General features: G+C 38.8%; 2 protein-coding genes across 2 annotated transcripts in view; both read right to left on the reverse strand.

Moving 5' to 3' along the window:
- LOC102954174 (olfactory receptor 56A4-like) overlaps positions 1 to 21,302 on the reverse strand; it is a 136,982-nt gene that overhangs the window by 45,280 nt on the left and 70,400 nt on the right. The window contains exon 6 of the mRNA XM_042959034.1: positions 20,675 to 20,744. Within this exon, the coding sequence (XP_042814968.1) occupies positions 20,675 to 20,744 (70 nt within the window). The remainder of the gene's footprint in view (positions 1 to 20,674; positions 20,745 to 21,302) is intronic.
- Positions 14,319 to 15,428, reverse strand: LOC122230412 (olfactory receptor 52L1-like). The gene has a single exon (XM_042959035.1). The coding sequence runs from the start codon at positions 15,312 to 15,314 to the stop codon at positions 14,319 to 14,321; it is 996 nt and encodes a 331-aa protein (XP_042814969.1). The 5' UTR covers positions 15,315 to 15,428.

Here is a 21,302-nt window from a genome sequence, read left to right on the forward strand (position 1 = left end):
TCTCAGGGATCATTGTCTTCCATTTCTTCAGGTCCAGTGTCTTCAGAACCATTATTTCATACACTTTGTCCAATGTTTTGTTGTTGCTTTGGTGAGAGGATAAATCTACTCCTTGTTGTTCATTTCAACAAGCTAAAGTTCCTCTCAAGTATGTAAATTCATGTTGGCCAATCAGATGAAAGCACCATCTAACTTCTGACCCTTCCCTGGGCTCAGGGTTGGATGTGTGACTACATAAGCCCCATACCCTCACCACAAATCAGAAGAGATCTGTTTTATAACTGATGCCTTAGTATCTTAGGAGACTATGCACTACAATATGCAGACTATGCAGCCCTGGCTGCAGTCCCAGGGCACCGGCAACAGCAGGATGCAGAAGGCATTCCTGGGTGCAGCCGACATTAGGCCGTTGCTCATTCAGCCATTGCTCAGAGAGACCCTCCCACAGAGGGGTGGAGCGGGTCAAAGCTGCAGTCCTTCCGAAGTAAGGGGCCAGAGAAAACTGCCGCATCTGAGACAAAACTTGGGAGAGAGGTACTGCCTGGGGACTGGTCACGGAGAGTGGAAAATGCACCTCTGGGGGAACCTGAGGTCATAGTGATTTGGGGACTACAAAATTCACCTAAGGAATTTGGAGAAAATAGAATTTAGGACTAGATGAAGGACAGTAGTATACACATGATATGTGGGAAATCACATATGTGACTAGTTCAGGACCTTGAAGATTAAGAATGGCACTTAGATTTATTTTTAAGGGAAGAATCTATCAAAATGTTCTTCTTCGTGTGTGGAGACAATAGGATGTATACTCAGAATTAACATGAGCATCTCAGGAAATACCGTGTACCTAGGAATCTTATTTTCCACAGGGTTAAGCAAGGACAGCTCTATGACCAGGCCACCAGATTAATTATGTTTGGCTCTAAGGAACCCAACTGCTATCTTTACTCATAAGAAGAGAACTTTATGCCAATATTCCTTGAATAAACAAAAACTGGAGATAACAAAATCCACACAATTATCAGTATGCATATATAGTCATCTTTCCCTCCTTCTCACACATCTCAACACATCCAACTAATAATCAAGTTCTGCTCATTCTTTTAAAAATTTCCTTAAAATATTTTAAACCACATTTTCATACTCTTTATACTTAAAGGAATCAAGCAGTTCTCCAACTCTCCACCTGCTATATAGTATATTCCTTTATATCCAATATTTGCAATTTACCAGTCAAGAGATATTGCAAAGACAAGATAATATTTGTTGAAAACAAGAAATCAGTACTCTCAACATTTCGAATGCCTTTAAGAATTTGGGAATCGGGGAGGAGCCAAGATGGTGGAACAACGTGGAAGCTCTTTGTGTGTCTCATGTCCATGAAATACAGCCAGACCAACACTAAACCATCCTACACACCTAGAAAACCAATTGGAAGATTAACACAACAATCTGCACAACATGAACCATAGAATTCAGCAGATATGCAACACGAAGAGCTGAACTTGGGAAGCAAGAAGGCCTGAAAGGTAGGGAACCGTTATTGCAGGTGGAGAGAGGACAGAGACTGGGGAGGGGGGAAGCATATGGGAAAAGCACCCCTCCCCAAAAGCAGCTGGAGAGAAAGTGGAAATTGGAAACAGCCGCAGGGACTAAACTAAAAAGGGAGAAAGGAAAAAAGAGAGGGTTTAAATTCCATTAAGACTGAAACAAGGGGAGAGCGAAGGCTGCAACTCCACAGCTCAATACCTGGTGGTGCTCTGGGGGGAAAGGTGAATCCCCAGGAACAGAGTGGGGTCCAGGAGGTTCTCAGACCACACGGGGAAAAGTGGTTCCACTGCTGGAAGGACATTTAGTAGAGACTGTTGAAGCCACCTGGTCCCAGCAGACCCCGGAAGGCAGCCACATTCGCTGGTGCTGAAGCAAGGTTGTTGAGGGTGAAGCCTGGTGTCAAATGTGTGTGGCGATTTTCCATGGTGCCTGAAATGCTGCTGCTACACTGTCTCGCGATTTTTTTGGGGGGTGGGCTGGCACCTGGCTGCAGTCTCAGGGCACCGGCAACAGCAGGATGCAGCAGGCATGCCTGGGTGCAGCCGACATTCAGCCATTGCTCATTCAGCCATTGCTCAGAGAGACCCTCCCGCAGAGGGGTGGAGCGGGTCAAAGCTGCAGTCCTTCGGAAGTAAGGGCCAGGGAAAACAGCCACATCTGAGACAAAACTTGGGAGAGAGGTACTGCCTGGGGACTGGTCACGGAGAGTGGAAAAAGCGGGGAGTGGACGAGAGCTGAAGACGGAGGACCAGTGCGCGACTGCTGATCCAGGAGAACAGACTGGGTGGCTGAGTGGCGCCATTTTTCAACGCTCCCACGCATACGCACCAACATGCACCTCAACACTCCACCCCAGTAGGCTAGCAGCGCCATCTAGTGGAGAGCGGAGCTGTTACACCGGGCCCTGCCCAACTGGGCCAACTTCACTCTTAAAGAACACAAACCTCACCGCCAGCTTCATCTATGGACTATAAAGAGCTACATGGACTGACCTCTAGGGGAAAATGAAGCAATTTCAGTACTACTTCAATCTGTTAACAGATTCATCTATTCAAATTTTTTTCTCTTTCTCCTTTTTCTCTTTTACAATTCTTTTCTTTTTCTTGAATACAGAAAGAGAAAAAACTCATTTTTATTTTCAATTTTTATTAAAAATATCTGTCTTTAATTCTTATTACTATATTTTTTACTTTTGTGTAAATTTTTTCAAATTCTACTTTACTTCCATCAATTTATTTTAGTCTACTTCAATGTACTCATCTTTTCAAATTTTCAAACAATTTCCTTTTACATTCTTTTTCTTTTTATCTCTTTTTCATTTCTTTTCTCTTTCTTGAATGCAGAAATAGAAAAACTTCATTTTTACTTTCAATTTCTTTTTTAAATATTTTTATTTAATTTTTATTATTATATTTTTTGATTTTATGTATATTTTTTCAAATCTATCTTACTCCCATCATTTTATTTCAGTCTACTACAGTGTATTCACTTTTTCAAATTTTCAATTTCTTTTTTTCTTTTCCATTTTTCTTTTTTTATCTTTTTTCTCTTTTTCATTTCTTTTCTTTTTTCTTAAACACAGAAAATGAAAAAATTCATATTTCTTTTTAATTTTTATTAAAAATATTTTTCTATAATTTTTTCTACTATATTCTCTACTTTTATGTATTTCAGTCTACTTTAGTGTATTTATTTTTTCAAATTCTCAAACGATTTCCTTTTTTTTTCTTTTCTCTCCCCCCCTTTTATCCTTTTTGTTTGTTTGTTTCTCTAATCTGTCAAACCACTTTCTCCACTCATACCAAAACACACCTGGATCTAGCGTCATCTATTCGATTTGGTGTGGGAATGTTTTTAATTTTTAATTTTAATATTTTTTAATTTTAATTTTCTTAATTTCAATTTTCTACCTCATTAATTCTTTTTCTCCCTTCAAAATGACAAAACAAAGGAATTCACCCCAAAAGAAAGAGCATGAAGAAATCTCTTCTTACGAAAGAGATTGAAGAAGACACAAAAAATGGGAAAAGATTCCATGCTCCTAGATAGGAAGAACAAATATTGTGAAAATGTCGATACTACCCAAAGCAATCTACATATTCAAAGCAATCCATATCAAGTAACACCAGCCTTCTTCACAGAGCTAGAACAAATAATCCTAAAATTTGTATGGAACCGGAAAAGACCCTGAATCCAAAGCAATCTTGAAAAAGAAAACCAAAGCAGGAGGCATCACAATCCCAGACATCAAGCTATACTACCAAGCTGTAATCATCAAGACAGTATGGTACTGCCACAAGAACAGACACTCAAATCAATGAAACAGAATAGAGAGCCCAGAAATGGACCCACAAACGTATGGCCAACTAATCTTTGACAAAGCAGGAAAGAATATCCAATGGAATAAAGACAGTGTCTTCAGCAAGTGGTGCTGGGAAAACTAGACAGTGACATTCAGAAGAATGAACCTGGTCCACTTTCTTACACCATACACAAAAATAAACTCAAAATGGATGAAAGACCTCAATGTAAGACAGGAAGCCATCAAAATCCTTGAGGAGAAAGCAGGCAAAAACCTCTTTGAACTTGGCCGCAGCAACTTCTTACTCAACACGTCTCTGGAGGCAAGGGAAACAAAAGCAAAAATGAATACTGGGACCTCATCAAAATTAAAATCTTCTGCACAGAAAAGGAAACTATCAGCAAAACTAAAAGGCAACCGACAAAATGGGAGAAGATATTTGCAAATGACATATCACATAAAGGGTTAGTATCCAAAATCTATAAAGAACTTATCAAACTCAACACCCAAAAAACAAATTATCCAGTGAAGAAGTGGGCAAAAGACATAAATAGACACTTCTCCAAAGAAGCCATCCAGATGGCCAACCGACACATGAAAAAATGCTCCACATCATTCATCATCAGGGAAATATAAATCAAAACCACAATGAGATACCACCTGATACCTGTCAGAATGGCTAACATTAACAACTCAGGCAACAACAGATGTCAGCAAGGATGTGGAAAAAGAGGATCTCTTTTGCATTGTTGGTGGGAATGCAAGCTGGTGTAGCCACTCTGGAAAACAGTATGGAGGTTTCTCAAAAAACTAAAAATAGAACTACCCTACGACCCAGCAATTGCACTACTAGGCATTTATCCAAGGGATACAGGTGTGCTGTTTCAAAGGGACACATGCACCACCATGTTTATAGCAGCAGTATCAACAATAGCCAAAGTACAGAAAGAGTCCAAATGTCCATCAGTGGATGAATGGATAAAGAAGATGTGGTATATATATACAATAGAGTATTACTTGGCAATCAAAAAGAATTTAATCTTGCCATTTGCAACTACGTGGAAGGAACTGGAGGGTATTATGCTAAGTGAAATTAGTCAGTCCGAGAAAAACAAAAATCATATGACTTGACTCATATGAGGACTTTAAGAGACAAAACAGATGAACATAAGGGAAGAGAAACAAAAATAATATAAAAACAGTGAGGGGACAAAACAGAAGAGACTCATAAATATGGAGAACAAACTGAGGGTTACTGGAGGGTGTGTGGGAGGAGGATGGGCTAAATGGATAATGGGCACTAAGGAATCTACTCCTGAAATCATTGTTGCACCATATGCTAACTAATTTGGAGGTAAACTTAAAAATTTTTTTTAATAAAAAAAATAATAAAAATAAATAAATAATAAATGAAAAAAAAAAAAAGAATGAGGAAAAAGTCCTCTGTTCTCACTCTTCTTGTGACTCAGCCTCTGTGGGCCTAGCACGACATGGGCTTTCCTCCCTTAACCCTGAAACTTACCAGTGACACAACAGATTGAGTCCTACTTAAGGAGTCAACTGCCTGTATCCAGTAACCAGAACCAGAGCTCCTTCCTTGGCTCTGATGAAAAAATCTAGAAGGTTTTATGATCTGCAGTCAGTTCCTCACGTTGTTCCACCTCCTTTTCCAAATCATCTGAGAACAGTCTTAGTTTGGGTTACTGGGACCATGGGGCTGATGAGCTGGATCTCATAGGAACCTTCATCTCACTTTAACTTATGGTGCTACTGGGTGCCAGTAGTTGTGATGTGAGGGACAGGATTTGAAACCGACTTGAAATTCAAATCTATATCAATCTGCTCAATTTCATAGGCCATCCTCTTAAACATTATAACACTTTCAATATCCTGAAATGTTATATTGAGCTTTTCCAGAATTTCTTAATGAAACTATACTACTTCCTGTTTTTTATATTATCCTGAATTCAACTCTGCTGTTTAGTGTCTGCATGGATTTGGGAAACTAATTTACACTATGCAAATCTCAGTCATTCACTAAATATTTACTTATTATCAACCATATGGCCAGCACTAAGATAGTCACAGGGATAAAAATGTGAACAAAGTAGTCAAGGTCATTGCCTTTATCAAGATTCCTTTACAGTAATCACATTACATTATATCAGTAGTTTCCCATTGCCTATAAAATGAAACTAGCTTTCTTAATACGGGCTACTCAACACTAAACATTAACTGGGTGGCTAGATCCATGTCAGTTTTCTTCCCCACTAATGTGGTGTCTCATACCGTGTTTAGAATGTAGTAGAATCAACACATTTTTACCTAATTAGTGAAATCAAGGTCATACATAATCTGACCCCTTTCTACCTCTCTAGTGTATTTAGAACCACTTTTCTGAGCAGGCAATTACTCCAGTCACAAACATTACTGAATATCTTTTGGGGTTTATGATGATTAAATTAATGTAAAACCGCTCAGATTCATTGTGTGATTTTTTCTCCTTTACCAAAGATAAAGAAAAAGGAAGGAATGTAAAGATTTCTGTTTAGGTTTTTTTTTTTTAATCATTTCTGTTTCTTTACTAATATTCTCATTTTGTTAATGCACTGTTAATCTAATTGTTTGGTTGTATGTCTATGTGTTCTTGTAGTTCACTGAACTTCTTTAAAAGGATTGTTCTGAATACTTTGTCAAACAGTTCATAGTGTAAGATCACCATTTTCTTAGGGTCAGTTATTGGAGCTTTATTAGATTTCTTTGGGATCCTAGTATCCTTGCATTGCTATCTGTGCATTGGAGTAAGCAATGTCCTTTCCATACTCTACAGGTTTGCTTCAGAAGGGTAAGACCTATACCAATCAGCTTAGCTTTGTGTACAGGACAGATCAGCTGGTAGCAACAGTGGCCAGGCAAGGCTTACTATTGTGATTGGGCGGATCCATTGTCCAGACTTTCCGGTTAGGTAGCCCACAGACTACCTAAATCTTCAACTGCTTCAACTCTTCAACCTGCTCCTCAACTGGGCAGAGTTACTGGCTGGGCTCCCTGCTTGGGCAAGGCCACAGGATATGCTCAATAATCAGTCAGGGTCATAGGCTAAGGGAGACAATAGGCTAGGCTCCAAGGCTAGACTAGGCCCAGGGTCACTGTTAGGTTATGCAGGTCAGAGGCTATACTCAACAGTTGCACAGGTCTCCTGGCTTTCTGTTTGTTTAAAGTGGTTTTTTTTTTATCATTTTTTAATCACCTTATCATTTTATCATTCTTTTTAAAATCTTTTTTTTTTTTTTTTTTTTTTTTTTTTTTTTTTTTTTTTTTTTTTTTTTTTATCATTTAACCAGGACAAGACTTCCTGGTCATGCACTGGAACCTATACTCAACAGTGAGTGGGGCTATGGATTTGCTTCCCTGTCTGGATGGGGTCATAGAATAGACTCCAAGACTGGTAATGCCTATTGGTTGGGGTCCTAAATCAGGAAGAACTGCCAACTGAGCTCACTGCAAGATGGAGCTGAGCCATGAGCTCAGCTTTGCAGGTGGACTGACCACTGCCTGAGATATCTACTCAGGTTCCATTACAGCAGGAAGGCTGTCCTCCAGCATCTGAGCACTGGTTGCCAGAAAACTCTGCCCCCTTTTCCATCCCTGTCTGATGCCCAGTGATCAAGCCATGCAGATTAACTCATGATCCTTATGAGACAAGACCTGAGTGGACCTCCCAGAAAGCATCCTGCAAAGTTGATGGAGCTGGATGTCCACACTGGGCTCTCCTTTCCCACTAGAGGAACTGGATAGGCTTTCTCAGAGCAGTGCTGTGCTGCCCTGGGAGAGAGGCAAAGCAGGCAAAGTGAAACCTCTACTCTTACTCTTCTAATGCAGTCTTTCTGGGTCTCTGTGGTCCAGGAGGATGCCTTGGGTTATGGGATTAATGGTGTCTTATCTATGATAGCTGCTAGTTGGTCTTCTTGTGAACGGGATTAAAGTCGAGCAACTTCTGTTGCCATCTTGATATCATCTCCCTTTCTGTTTTTCTTTGATAAGTGTTATTAGGGCTTTATCGATTTGATTGATCTTTGCAAAAAATTGACTTTAAAATTCCTTGATTTTCTTTATTTCTGTTTTCAATTTTATTGATCCAACTTTTATTTTTTATATTTTTTAATTTTTTAAGTTTATTTATTTTGAGAGTGTGTGTACACACACGCGCATGCGAATGAAGGAAGGACAGAGAGAGAGGGGGAGATAAAGAATCCCAAGCAGGCTCCACACTGTCAGTGCAGAGTCCACTGGGGCGCTGGATCCCAAGAACCACAAGATCATGACCCAACCCAAGATAAAGAGTCAGATGCTCAACCAACTGAGCCATCCGGGCACCCTGATCCTATCTTAATCTTAACTAATTCCTTACTCTTTTTTTTTACCTTAGGCTTAATTTATTTTCCTTTTTCTAAATTCTTGTCACCTTAGATAATTGATACTAAGTCTTTATTTTCTAATATAAGCCTTTAAAAACATAATTTTTCCTCCATATTCTCTTTACCTGCATTCCCACAATTTTATTATATGTCATTATCAGTTAGTTTGAAATATTTTCTAACATTCTCTATAATTTCTTATTTGAGCCATGAATTATTTAGATATATGTTATTTAATTTCTAAGCGTTTGTGCTAGGAATTTATCCAAGGGATACAGGAGTGCTGATGCATAGGGGCACTTGTACACCAATGTTTATAGCAGCACCTTCAACAATAGCCAAATTATGGAAAGAGCCTAAATGCCCATCAACTTACAAATGGATAAAGATATGGTTTATACATACAATGGAATACTACTTGGCAATGAGAAAGAATGAAATCTGGCCATTTGTAGCAACGTGGATGGAACTGGAGAGTATTATGATAAGAGAAATAAGTCAGGCAGAGAAAGATACATGTTTTCACTCACATGTGGATCCTGAGAAACTTAACAGAAGTCCATGGAGGAGGGGAAGGGGGAAAAAATTTACAGAGAGGGAAGGAGGCAAACCATAAGATACTCAAATACTGAGAACAAGCTGAGGGTTGATGGGGGGCTGGGGGAAAGGGGAAAGTGGGTGATGGGCATTGATGAGGGAACCTGTTGGGATGAGCACTGGATGTTGTATGGAAACCAATTTGACAATAAATTATATTTAATATAAATCATGAATGTAAATATAAAAAAATGTCTATGTGCTTGGGGTTTTTCATGACATCTTATTATTATTGTTTTCTAATATAATTACATGTTGGTAAGAGAATATACTGTGTAAGTTTTTTATTCTTTCAAAATTTATTCAGACATAATTTATGACCCAGTGCCAAGAAACTGTCCTCTACCTCCTCACATTTCCCATCCCCCATGTAACATTTTCAACCTCACCCAAAGAACATGAAAAGAGTCATCTACTGCCTATTGGGGAAGAACTTTATTTCCTCCACTCCACTTCCAGAGCAAGGCTTTTCTTCCTCACATCACAAGACGGAAGTAATAGGAGTGAAAGTTCCTGCTCTATCTTTCCCCCTCTCCTCTCCCTTGTTTTCTTTTCCATATGAGAAGAAGGATCACCAATACAATTGGACAGGAATGGTTGGGAGCAGTGGGTGGAATTCATGCATCTCAAACATAGGAAATATGTTCTGTCTGTTTTACTGCCAACCTGGAGGATGCTGTAAGTACAGCAGTGGACTCTATTTTGTTTTGTATCCAAGTATCATAAATTCACCTGGATAGAGCTTATGATGTCTTTCATGGACAGAATTCTGAAAGCAACCATTCTTTTTGCATTTTACATTCCGCTATGGCTTCACCCAATTTATGGAGAGTATACAATCCTCCTTGTAAATTACTGGGTATTTGCATTGGAACCAAATTTTCAAATAAAATCTCACCATATCTGAGCAAAGGGAGGGAGTGGTTGGAGTGTTAGGACCTAAAATTTAGGGAATGAAATTGATGGCCTCCTTTTTGTCCTCAGATCTCACCTTCATTTTCTAATCATGACTTACCAGAGAGCCAAGCATATGACATTTATTAGGTCCTAACTATTCTCACTTTAATTCCTCTTTAATTCCTTGTGGGCATTCTCCACTGCTAGGAATGCAGAGGGGATAAACAGTGAGAAATCTGCATTTTCCATCTTCAACAGCACTCCTGAGCTTTCTCCTCTCAGGGAGGCACTCTGTTTCTCTCAGGTGAGGAGCAGCTAATTCTTGGATGGAAAATCTGTCCCACTAGTCCTAAACAGAAAATCACATAAAAAATTAATAAAAGGAAAAAAAATTCACTGTGTGAAGTTTGTGCACTGGTTGAATCTAGTATCACAAATAATTATTGAGGATGTTTGTTATGCTGAGGAGTAGGTCAGACACTTGGAGTTGAAAAGTAAATTGGAGTCTAGTCTAACATGGGATATATACAACACAAGTAATGTTACAAAATTACACTGAAATTATAATAGTTCTGATTCAAGATATTGGACTGACAACATGATTTACTCCCCCCTCCCCTCAAAGTTATCATACTTTTTTATACCCACTCCCAAATCCTACTTGTGGAAATCACCAATTTGTTCTCGTTTCTGAGTTTTGTTTTTTTTTCAGATTTTACATACAGTATTTGTCTTTCACTGACATATTTCACTTTGCATAATGCCCTCAAGTTCCATCCATGTTGTTGGAAATGACTGATTTCCTTTTTTATGGCTGAATATTACTCTATTGTGTGTGTATATATACAACTATGTATATATATCACATTTTTGTTATTCATTCACAATATATACATACATCACAATATATATGCATATATGTGTATACCACAATATATGTACTACAGTAATATACCATGTCTCACACACGCACACACACACACACACACACATACACACACATATATAACACTATATATCTCACATTTTTGTTATTTATTCATCTGTTGAGGAACAATTAGGCTATTTCCATTTCTTGGCTATTATAAAATATGCTGCACATGTAACCTAAGGATGCAGATATCTCTTTGAGATAGTGATTTCACTTCCTTTGAATATACCTAGAAGTGGGATTGCTGAATTATATGGCAGTTCTACTTTTATTGTTTTGAGGAACCTCTATGTTGCTTTCCACAGTAGCTGCACCAATTTACATTCCCACTAACAGTCCATAAGAGTTTCTTTTCTCCACATCCTTGCCAACACTTGTTATCTCTTGTCTTCTTGATGATAGCCATTTTAATAGATACGAGGTGATAGCTCATCGTGGTTTTGATTTGCATTTCCCTGATGATCAGCGATGCTGAGCTCCTTTTCATGTACGTGTTGGACATTTGTATAACTTTTTTGGAAAAATGTCTATTCAGCACCTCTGCCCACTTACAATTGGACTGTTTGGTTTTTTGCTATTAAGTCATATAAGATCTTCATATAATTTGGATATTAACCCATCATCAGATATATGATTTGCAAATATTTTCTATAATTCTATAGATTGTCCTTTCATTTTGTTGATAGCTTTCTTGCTATACAGAAGATTTTTAGTTAGTCTAATGTTCTACTACTTGTTTATTTTGGCCTTGGATGCTTTTTCTTAAGGTGTCAAATCCAAAAATTCTTTATGAAGACTGATGTCAAAAAGTTTACCCCCTATGTCTCCTTCTGGGAGTTTTATGGTTTCAGGTTTTACATTCAGATCTAAATGGTCTTTAATCCATATTGAGTTGACTATTGTGTATGGTGTAAGATAGGGATCCAGTTTCATTCTCCCACATGGGAATATCCAGTGCTCCCAACATTATATATTGAAGACATTATCCTTCTACCATTGCATATTTGTGACTACTTTATTATAATTAAATTATACATATAGGCATGAGTTTATTTCTAGGAACTCTGATCTGTTCCACTGATCTATGTGTCAGTTTTTATGCCAATACCATATTGTTTGATTACTATAGCTCTGTGATGTAGTTTGAAATCTAATGACTAAAAAGACACAAAAGTAAGAGTAATTCAATAAAATTACTAGAATTTGAGGAATTGTTCTAGGGTTGGATCATACACTTTCAAATATTTCTGGAACTTATAAGTCAGATTGTATTAACTTTATAAACACCAGAATGAAGAAATCTGCAAACCAGTGTAGGTATGTATGTGTGGAGAGTAGACTTATGAGTTAGGAAAAGGAATGGGTTACAGCTTGATACACACCTGAGAATTGTACTTATTAAGAGATTCAAGAAATAACACAAGCTTGGAATCAATCGAACTGATAAATTGAAATTTTAGAAATTGAAAGCAAACCTTTAGTGAACTGATGAGGGAATTGTTCTTGTATTGCCAGGGCAGCTATGTCAGTACAGTCTTTTCTGCACAATATATGACAAGAAAGCTAAATCCAAAAAGCCAGTGCTAACATTAAGTTGAATGGCTATGAGTCTAAACATTTAAATATTTTCATAATATCGATAAATGTTTGGCACAGGTGAGCAAGGAAATCAGTGAAGGCACAAATAAACACTGCTAGGGATAAAATAGGGGATATACTATAACCACAGTAGAAAATAAAACAATAAGATATGATATGAATATTTTCTGATAATAAACTTCAATGACAGCAAACAAGCAGATATTTAGGCCAAAAAAAGGTTTAAAATCTTTCAAAAGGAAATTCTAAAAGACATCCTTCAAGCATCATACATACCCCATTTAGATGATCTGAGATTTAAAAAAAAATCTACTTTTTAGCCTATAGGTTAGTCAGCACCAAAAAGATTCTCCAAAATATAGTGGGGTTTAACCCAGATACAAGTTTCTATCTCAGGTTTAAGTCAGGGTTGGTGGCCCAGGCAGCGTCGGGAACACAGGCTCTTCTACAGTGTTGTTCTGCCATCTTCAGTACATTTTTCCATCTTGTGATCCAAGAAGCTCTTCAGATCCCACCATCATACCCACATCCCAAAAATCCACAAATAGTGTAAATGGGATGAGAGAACAAACAGCTACTTTGAATAAAACAAAGTAAACAAAGTACCTAAACAAAGTACCGCTAGAGCCAACATAGTTGTTTTCTAGTGAATGGGATACAACATACACCACAGCCTGGGCTTCCTCAGGACAACTCACCAGAGATCAAGTCCTGCGCCTACAACCAACGTGATGAGAACGTGTAATTGTTCCTACAATAAGAACTCATACAATTCCTCCCTAATTCACCCATGTGCGTGCACCAAACTGAAGACTTCATACTCAAGTCTCTGTACCTGAAAACTATTAGGAGTGAAATTTACCAAGAAAGGAGAAACTGGAACACTAACTCATCCATTCCCCCCTTTTGACCACTATGGAGTCCATTGATAGAGCCCTCTCAACACCAGAGCATCCTACCTCAAAGCAGCAGTGACTTGCTTCCTCCAGAACAGAACAAAATGTGCTCCCTTTTAGGAACACAAAAGAGTTAAGCCAGATTTTAGGGCAATATCCAACAAACAGGATGCAATACACCAATTGTAACAATCTTCTTATAAGTTTTACCCAGTTCCTGTTACCAAAAAAGTGGGGACAGGGGTCTAACTGACATCATTCCATATCCACATTTCAGAAATAGAAATTCTTTCAAGTGCCAAAACTACATCTACATGTATGAATAAAGCTATGTTTACCAGTATCAGACTCTAGCACATTTTGTGGTTATTAAATAATATTAATATATGGGTGTTTAGCTTTGTTAAATTAAGACTTACAAAACATACATACATTCAATACTGGTCTTATTCCTTCTTTACCCTAATAAAAAATATGAATAAATTAAAAATACTGACCTTTTCAAAAAGAAATGCACTCTACAATATACATTTCTTCCTTGAAAATAGCGTTTGTATCTCATTTTTCTAAGAACCCATTACCATGTCTCCCCACTTAGGTTAATTTAAATATGTGAGTAAGAGTCATACTGTAATAAAAAGGTGTTTTCTGACATATTGGTAGTATCAAATGGTTAGAGAGAGACTCTGTTGCTACATGGAAGCTGAGTGACCTAGAGCTCATAGCAATAACATTGAGGGTGTGAAGACACTCTAAAACTAAAACAAAGAAGAGGCTGGGACTTCCCATTCCCTTACTGAATGATGTTCCACAATCATTGGGTGAAGGCAGAAAAAAATGGCATGTCCAAAGATATATCTTTTCTCCACTTCTCAAGTCCCCTTGATAGAGGAATAGAGAAATGTTAGAATCAGAAGCAAAAGAAAAGAAAATAATAAAAGATCCAGATATTCAGGGAGTCCAAACAGTGATGGAGCCAAGTGCCCAGGGGTGTTCTCTGCCGTGAGATAGCAGGACTGGAAGGACCCCTCACTGTGCAATGGTCTCTACCCACATAGCTTACACCAGCCATGGACTCCAGGCAGTACCTTTGACAGGAGCCTCAGAAAATAATAACTGGGATGTGGTCAGATCCATCCTTTTAGGGAGAATACCCTGAGTACTCGCTGGCGGATCTGCTGAGTCTTCACCCCATAGACAAGAGGATTGAGTGCAGGTGGCACGAGGAGGTAGAGTGTGGCCAGAAGAACATGGACATGATGGGGTACATGGTGGCCAAAGCGGTGAGTGAGGAAGGAGAACATTCCAGGAACATAGAAGATCAGGATGACACAAATGTGAGACCCACATGTGCTAAAGGCCTTAAGTCGGGCCTCACCCCCTGGTACTTTCAGCACTGTCTGGAGGATGAAGGCATAGGAAATACCGATGGCCACGACATCTAGCCCAACCACAAGCAGGGCCACTGCCAACCCATAAGCTCGGTTCACTGTGGTTTCTGAGCAGGCAAGCTTCACCACAGCCATATGTTCACAATAGGCATGGCCTATGACGGTGGCCTGGCAGAAGATAAGTCTCCGCAACAGGATAGGGAAGGGGAGGAGGAGGAGTAACCCCCGTACCAGCACTGCCATTCCAATGCGCCCTATGATCCCTGGATGCAAGATGGTGGAATGGTGCAGAGGGTGACAAATGGCTACATAGCGATCCAGAGCCATGGCCACAAGTACACCTGACTCCATGGAAGAGAACGCATGGATGAAGAACATTTGGGTCAGGCAGACAGTGTACCCAATCTCATGGGCATGAACCAGGAGCACTGCAAGGGTTTTGGGTGCAGTGGAGGACGCCAGCACCAGGTCAATGCCAGAGAGCATGGCCAGAAAGAGGTACATAGGCTGGTGCAAGGATGGGTCAGTCCAGATGATAAAGATGATGGTGACATTGCCCATTACAGCAAAGAGATAAAGGACACTCAGTGGCATTGCTATCCAGTGCTGGCTTTCCTCTAAACCGGGGATGCCCATCAGGAAAAAAGAAGGCTGCAGTAGCCTCCAGCTGGAATTACTAAGGGCCATCGTCAATGGCTTAGAGAAGGAAGAGAGAAAAGAAACAAAAATCATGATTTCTCCATTGCTGGGGGGTTATCACAGTGTCTACCTCTGGCTACCACCTTCATGAGAAGAGAGAACCTGAAAGTGAAACACAAAAGAATAAAGTGAGATACAAAGAAGAGAATCCCCTGTTCTGTTCTTGAGATAATGTCTTTAAGGTGAGACATCCACATGCCTGAATTAAGATAGGTCTACTTTCATTTACAGGTAAGAGTAATCATGCTGCTTAGAGGTGTCTAAACTACCATTCAATGACTTCTAATTTGGAATGTCCACTTGAATGGATCCTCTACATCACCTCTTGCCATTACTGGACACAATAAATCAATCTGTTATTTTTTTTTAAGTATTTTCCCTTAGTTTCCACGACACAGCACTCTACTGTGTTCCTCCTATGTCCTCCATCCCAACACCTTCTCCATCTATCTGTCCACTATATGTTATTGATTCCAGGGCTTCATCTTCTACTCCCTTCCCAGTTCTGTACATTTTCTCTGACTGAGTTCATGATTTACAATATTTTAATCATATATACTTTATTTTCTTCCAAATCTAGGTTTCTAAGTCAAATACCTTTCTGAAATGCAAATTCACTTTCCATTTGCTTACTAAATATTTATACCACACATGCAACATATTCAAGACTGAATTAACTCTACTTTCAGAAACCTGAAATGGTCCTTATTCATTCTTATCTCTCATCCCTTTTACCTTTTCACAGTTCCTGCTGACTAAATGTTTAACTCCTTAATATTCACTCATTCTTCTCAACCCCAGTATCACTGACTAGTGCACACTCGTAACTTTTATCACCTGGAATACTTCCTTAGATCTCTTTGACTTTGATTTCATACCCTTCAAACGAGTCTACACTCTGTAGTCAGAGGGTTTTTCCTAACATGCAGATGTCATCTTGTCACTTCTGAGGTTAAAATCCTTAGTCCATTTAATCCATGAAGTAAAATCACACATTTCAAACTAGTATACAAAGTTTTCAAAGGTTAACTCATATACATTATCTTAAATCAATTATAGTTAGCATTATTATTAACATTTATAAGAAAAGATGATTGAATATGAGATCAGTGACCTCTTTCCTTTTTACTTGTCCACATGGATCTGTTTCTTTATCTCAAATTTCTGCTATATCTATCTCTTACCACAAAGTAATTCAGTGTTTCTGAAACCCCCATATTAGCAAGTAGTACCAATTAAATAAGTGTTCTGTTTAACTTTCCCAGTGTGACTCACTTCTTGGGCATTAAAATTAAAAACTTGATATTGGATGTGTTTGCATATATGTTTGTCTTAAAAGACAGACACAGTCTAAAAAATAATTATATTTTTCTACGAAAAGGAAAGGTTCACATGTATATGTATATATAAAAAGAGTTATGAAAGACTCAGCTCCTTCAGATTATTCATCTATAGATCACTCCGTGTATCTTTCTTATGAACCAGTGAGGACTACAGTATTGTTCCAAACTTTTGAACATGGCAGCTACAAATTCTGAAATGCCAGATGGGCACTTAACTCTCAGTCTTTGTTTTCTTTTCAGAGTCAAGTCCACTTATAAATCCAAGTAAGAGTAACTAACATATTTTTATCCAGACCTCCAGAAGAGGTGAATTACAAAAATTCACATTTCAGTGCTTAACATTCTACATAGTAAGAAACTTAAGTCTTTGTCTTAACTACACCCATTCCACTGCAGGTTTTAGCCTACGTCTCATTTTTCACTGGAGGAGTCAGAGAACAGCTGTGCACTTGTGGAAGGTCACCCATCATTTTGATAGGAGCAGTGTCAGCAGAGCAGTGGAGGATAAAGCCAAATACAGTGGGTAAGGGAGAGAAGCAGACCCACAGGTGCCTGAGTACAATCTGCCTTTTTATGTTGTGTGATTTGTCAATCTGGAGGGACAGCCTAGGGCTGTTTTTTAAAAATTAATTGCTGAGGTCAACAAGAGATCCCCCAGTGATTCTTAGAGAAAAAGCAGACTGAACTTTATTCCCAAGAACCTAAGTGAAAATATATTTTGCTCTCTGACCAGGAAGCAGAGGACAATTAGCAAAGAAATGAAGTTGTAAATTCCTACTTATTCATATAAATTCAGTCCAAGCAACCTATCATCCATGAAGCTATACCCAAATTCTGTAAGGCAGCATGGCATATCTCTTTTTCTTTCCTATCAAATCATTTCACTGCTGTGTCATGGCATTAACTCCCTTGCACTGGAAAACCCATCAGTATGTCAGTCCTTGAGGAGCAGGGACTATGCCTTTCTTAGGGCAGCAGTCCCAGGACAAGTTCCAGAAGTGCCAGAATCTAACTGGTACTCAGTAATGTTTGCTTAATAAATGTCTCTATGATTACATTACAAATAAATAGATGAATATGTAAAACAACCAGGAATCACAGGAACTTGGCAAAACAGACAAAAACTGGAGAGACAGTGGTTATTGGCATACTATGGTGGGTATCTATGAGGGATGAGCTGATTGGGCTTCAATGCTCCTCACTTAAAGTGATATCCTGGGTGCTTCACAGCAGAAGGAACCCAGCTGAATCTCTCTGCCAGAAGGTGGGTATAACCGAATCCCAGGTGTGTGTCAGAATTGAGGGACTCCTGTGGTCACATCTGGTCACTTCTGCCACTGTCTCTGTCACTGCAGACAGGGAGGGCTGACATCCCTCTGCGGGCTGTGGCCTGTCCCTGTTTCCTTAATCTCCTCTGTAGTGGCATGGACTTTATGATAGTGGTAAAAGGGAGATGCAAGGACACAGAGATTATGGGAGATCACAGAAACAGTGGGTTCACAATGATGACTTACTAGGAGAGGGAGAAATAGAAATCAAACCGTCAGTGTCAGAGTTCAGGTGTCAAACCCAAGATGCATAAACAATCAGTAAAATATGTCTGGTACAGGGATGCTGTTCTGATCTCTGGGCTGTTTTTGAGGATGCATAATTCACAGTCTTGATTCAGGGTTGAGGGAAACTCAGCAACTTGGAGAGAGCTTAGAAAAAGGATAAAATTGCCAGACTCAAAAGTTCCATTATGGTCCTCTCTGCTCAGCTGCAAAAATATCCTGAATCCCCAGTTCAGTCTCCATGATGATTGTCTGCCCTAGCACAGGAGTAACAGTGATAAAAGGGATTTTATATTCAGAAGGGTTATGCAGCAATCTCTGGATACCAAAGAGGAAACCAAACATATCACTCAGGTCAGGAAGATAAAGATTTCCAGGATGACTCCTTCCAGCTCTGGCAAGACTTGGGTAAAGTAGGTAATTAGCTATGTCTACATATATCATATATGATGATCAGAATGTCAAGCTAGGATGCTAAAGTACTCTGTGCATGATCATGAAGATTTAACTATGGCACTGGTAAGTATGGGCAAACTCAAAGGCTACCTTATAGTAATGTATGGTCTGAAGGGCAGAAGCTAAGGGGAATGGGACTAAGAGGGTTAGTTTTAAGAAGTCAGACCTGGGGAGAACAGCTACTCTGAGGCAAAAGGAAATAAACTTAAGAAGCAGCTGGGTAGCTCGGTCAGTTAAGCGACTTTGGTTTCGGCTCAGGTCATGATCTCGTGGTTTGTGAATTCAAGCCCCATGTTGGGCTCTGCACTGACAGTGTGAAGCCTGCTTGGGATGGACTCTCTCTTTCTCTCTCCCTCTCTGTCCCTCCTTCACACTCTCTGTCTCAAAATAAATAAATAAACTTTAAGAAAAGGAAATAAACTTAAGAAAACTAAGGCATCAATCCAGATGTAGTGAAACACTCAGCCATAGTAGCCAACCAAGAAATAGCTCCTATCACAAGGGCTATGAGAAAGGCAGAAGTCAGCTGTCAATAGTCTTCCTCAAAACTGTAAGCCCCAAATGTGACCTCATATTCCACACCTGAAATCTAAAACACTAAAACACTGAGACATAATCATAGCACTATGGAACACTTCTCCTTCCCCCACACCCCACCACCACATTACTAAGGTCTATATAAAGTTTTTTCGGTTGTGGTTGTTTTGGGTTTTTTGTTTTTGTTTTTGTTTTGTTTGTTTTGTTTTTTGCCTAATACCTCATGTCCAGATGTCAACAAAAAATTACAAGGTATATAAAAGGCAAAATACAATTGAAAAAGATAAACCACAAGACCAGACATGGCAGGGTATTTGGAATTATCAGGCTGGGGATTTTAAACAATTATGAGTAACAGGCCAAGGACTCTAATGGACAAAGTAGACATCATGAAAGAGCAGAGAGGCAATGTAAGCAGAGAAATAGAAATACTAAGATGAAAACAAAAATAAATGCTAGAAATTAAAAACAACAACACTGTAACAGAAAGAATGACTTTGACAGGCTTATTAGTAGATTGGATATGGCAGAGGAAAGAGTCTCTGAGCTTGAGAATAGATCAATAGAATTCTCAAAAACTGAAAAGCAAAAAGAATGAAGACTGAAAAAACCAGAAAAGACATCAATGACTATGGAACAACCACAAAAGGTGTAACATGCACATAATGGTATTCCAAGAAGAAAGAAAGGAATATTTGAAACAATAATGACAGTATTTCCCCCAAATGAATGTCAGACACCAAACAACATCCAGGAAGCTCAAAAAACACCAAACAGGATAAATACTGCCCCCCAAAAAAAGGCCTACATCTAGGCATATCATTTTCAAGATACCAAAAATCAAAGATAAAGAAAAAATAATGAAGGAAGCTAGAGGGGGTAAAACACCCTACCTATAGGGAAACAAAGATAAGAATTATACCTGACTTCACCTCAGAAGACATGCAAGAAAGCAAAGAGAGAAGTGAAATATTTAAGCAGGTGAGAGACAGAAAACAACAACCCAGAATTCTCTACCCTGTGAAATTATCCTTCAAAAGTGAAGGAGAAATAAAGGTTTTCTCAGACAAGCAAAAATCTCACTGGGTATGGCACCTTACAAAGAACCACACATCTCTATCCCACAGGTTATTGCAATGTAACATTGACAATTCCTCACCAAGAGATTAAATCTTATTAAACTCCCTCTTGAATCTGAGCTGGACTTAGTGATCCACTGACAATCAACAGAATGTGACAGAAGTCCAGGCCAGAAAAAGCCGAGAAGCATCCACCTGCATGTCTTGGCATTTTTCCTCTCTGTATGCTCACTTCAGGAAGCTCTCTCTTACAATCCAGCTGCCATGCAATGAGAAGTCTAAACGATATGAAGAAGCTTTGGGGAGGTCCTCTAGTCAACATTCCCAACTAAGCCCAGTCTTAAAATCATGTCAACCCAGGAACAGATATGTGAGTCAAGATGCCTTCCACTGATTCCAGCCCATAGCTATTCAATTATCCCCACCTGTTTGAGTAGAAGAAAGCCACTGCACTCCACTCCACTGTATTCTTTTTGAATTCTTGACCCACAAAACCTGTGAGAGTGATAAAATAGATGTTATTTTATGCCACTATGTATATGATTGTTCGTTAAAAAGAATAGATAGCAAGAACGCTGGATTTTACTGAAATAATTTGGGGGTTTACTTCTGATTCATTATTGATGATTTTTTAAAGCATATCACTTTTATTTAAAAAATGTTTTTGAATTTTTAATATACTTTACAACTCAGTTGACAAAATTCATTTCTATTTGACTGTAAATCTTCACTAAATCATTTGTTCACACCAAATTCCAATATGTTTTGTTCCTCCAATATATACTATTCTGGTTATAATCAGGGGAGACAAACCACATGATAATTTAAACAGGGAAAGTTTATATAAATAATTTTCAACTGTAACAAGGATTGGATTATCAAGAGATTGGCTAGTAATGAGAGAGAATTCTAAAGAATATAGCAATAGCAGATGTAAGGAACAGCCCCTACCACTAGAGACAAGAAGGATTGCCCAGGAAGACCCACCTTGAGCTGAGAATCAGGCCCTGTTGGAGGGGGCACAAGATGATACACCAAACAGAAAAGAAGTTG

Source organism: Panthera tigris, chromosome D1 (genome assembly GCF_018350195.1).
Source record: "Panthera tigris isolate Pti1 chromosome D1, P.tigris_Pti1_mat1.1, whole genome shotgun sequence".
In the NCBI taxonomy this organism is placed as follows: Eukaryota; Metazoa; Chordata; class Mammalia; order Carnivora; family Felidae; genus Panthera; species Panthera tigris.

What these genes read in the sequence shown, in the direction of transcription:
- LOC122230412 (XM_042959035.1), bottom strand. Translation starts at nt 15,314, where the DNA reads ATGATTTTTGTTTCTTTTCTCTCTTCCTTCTCTAAGCCATTGACGATG.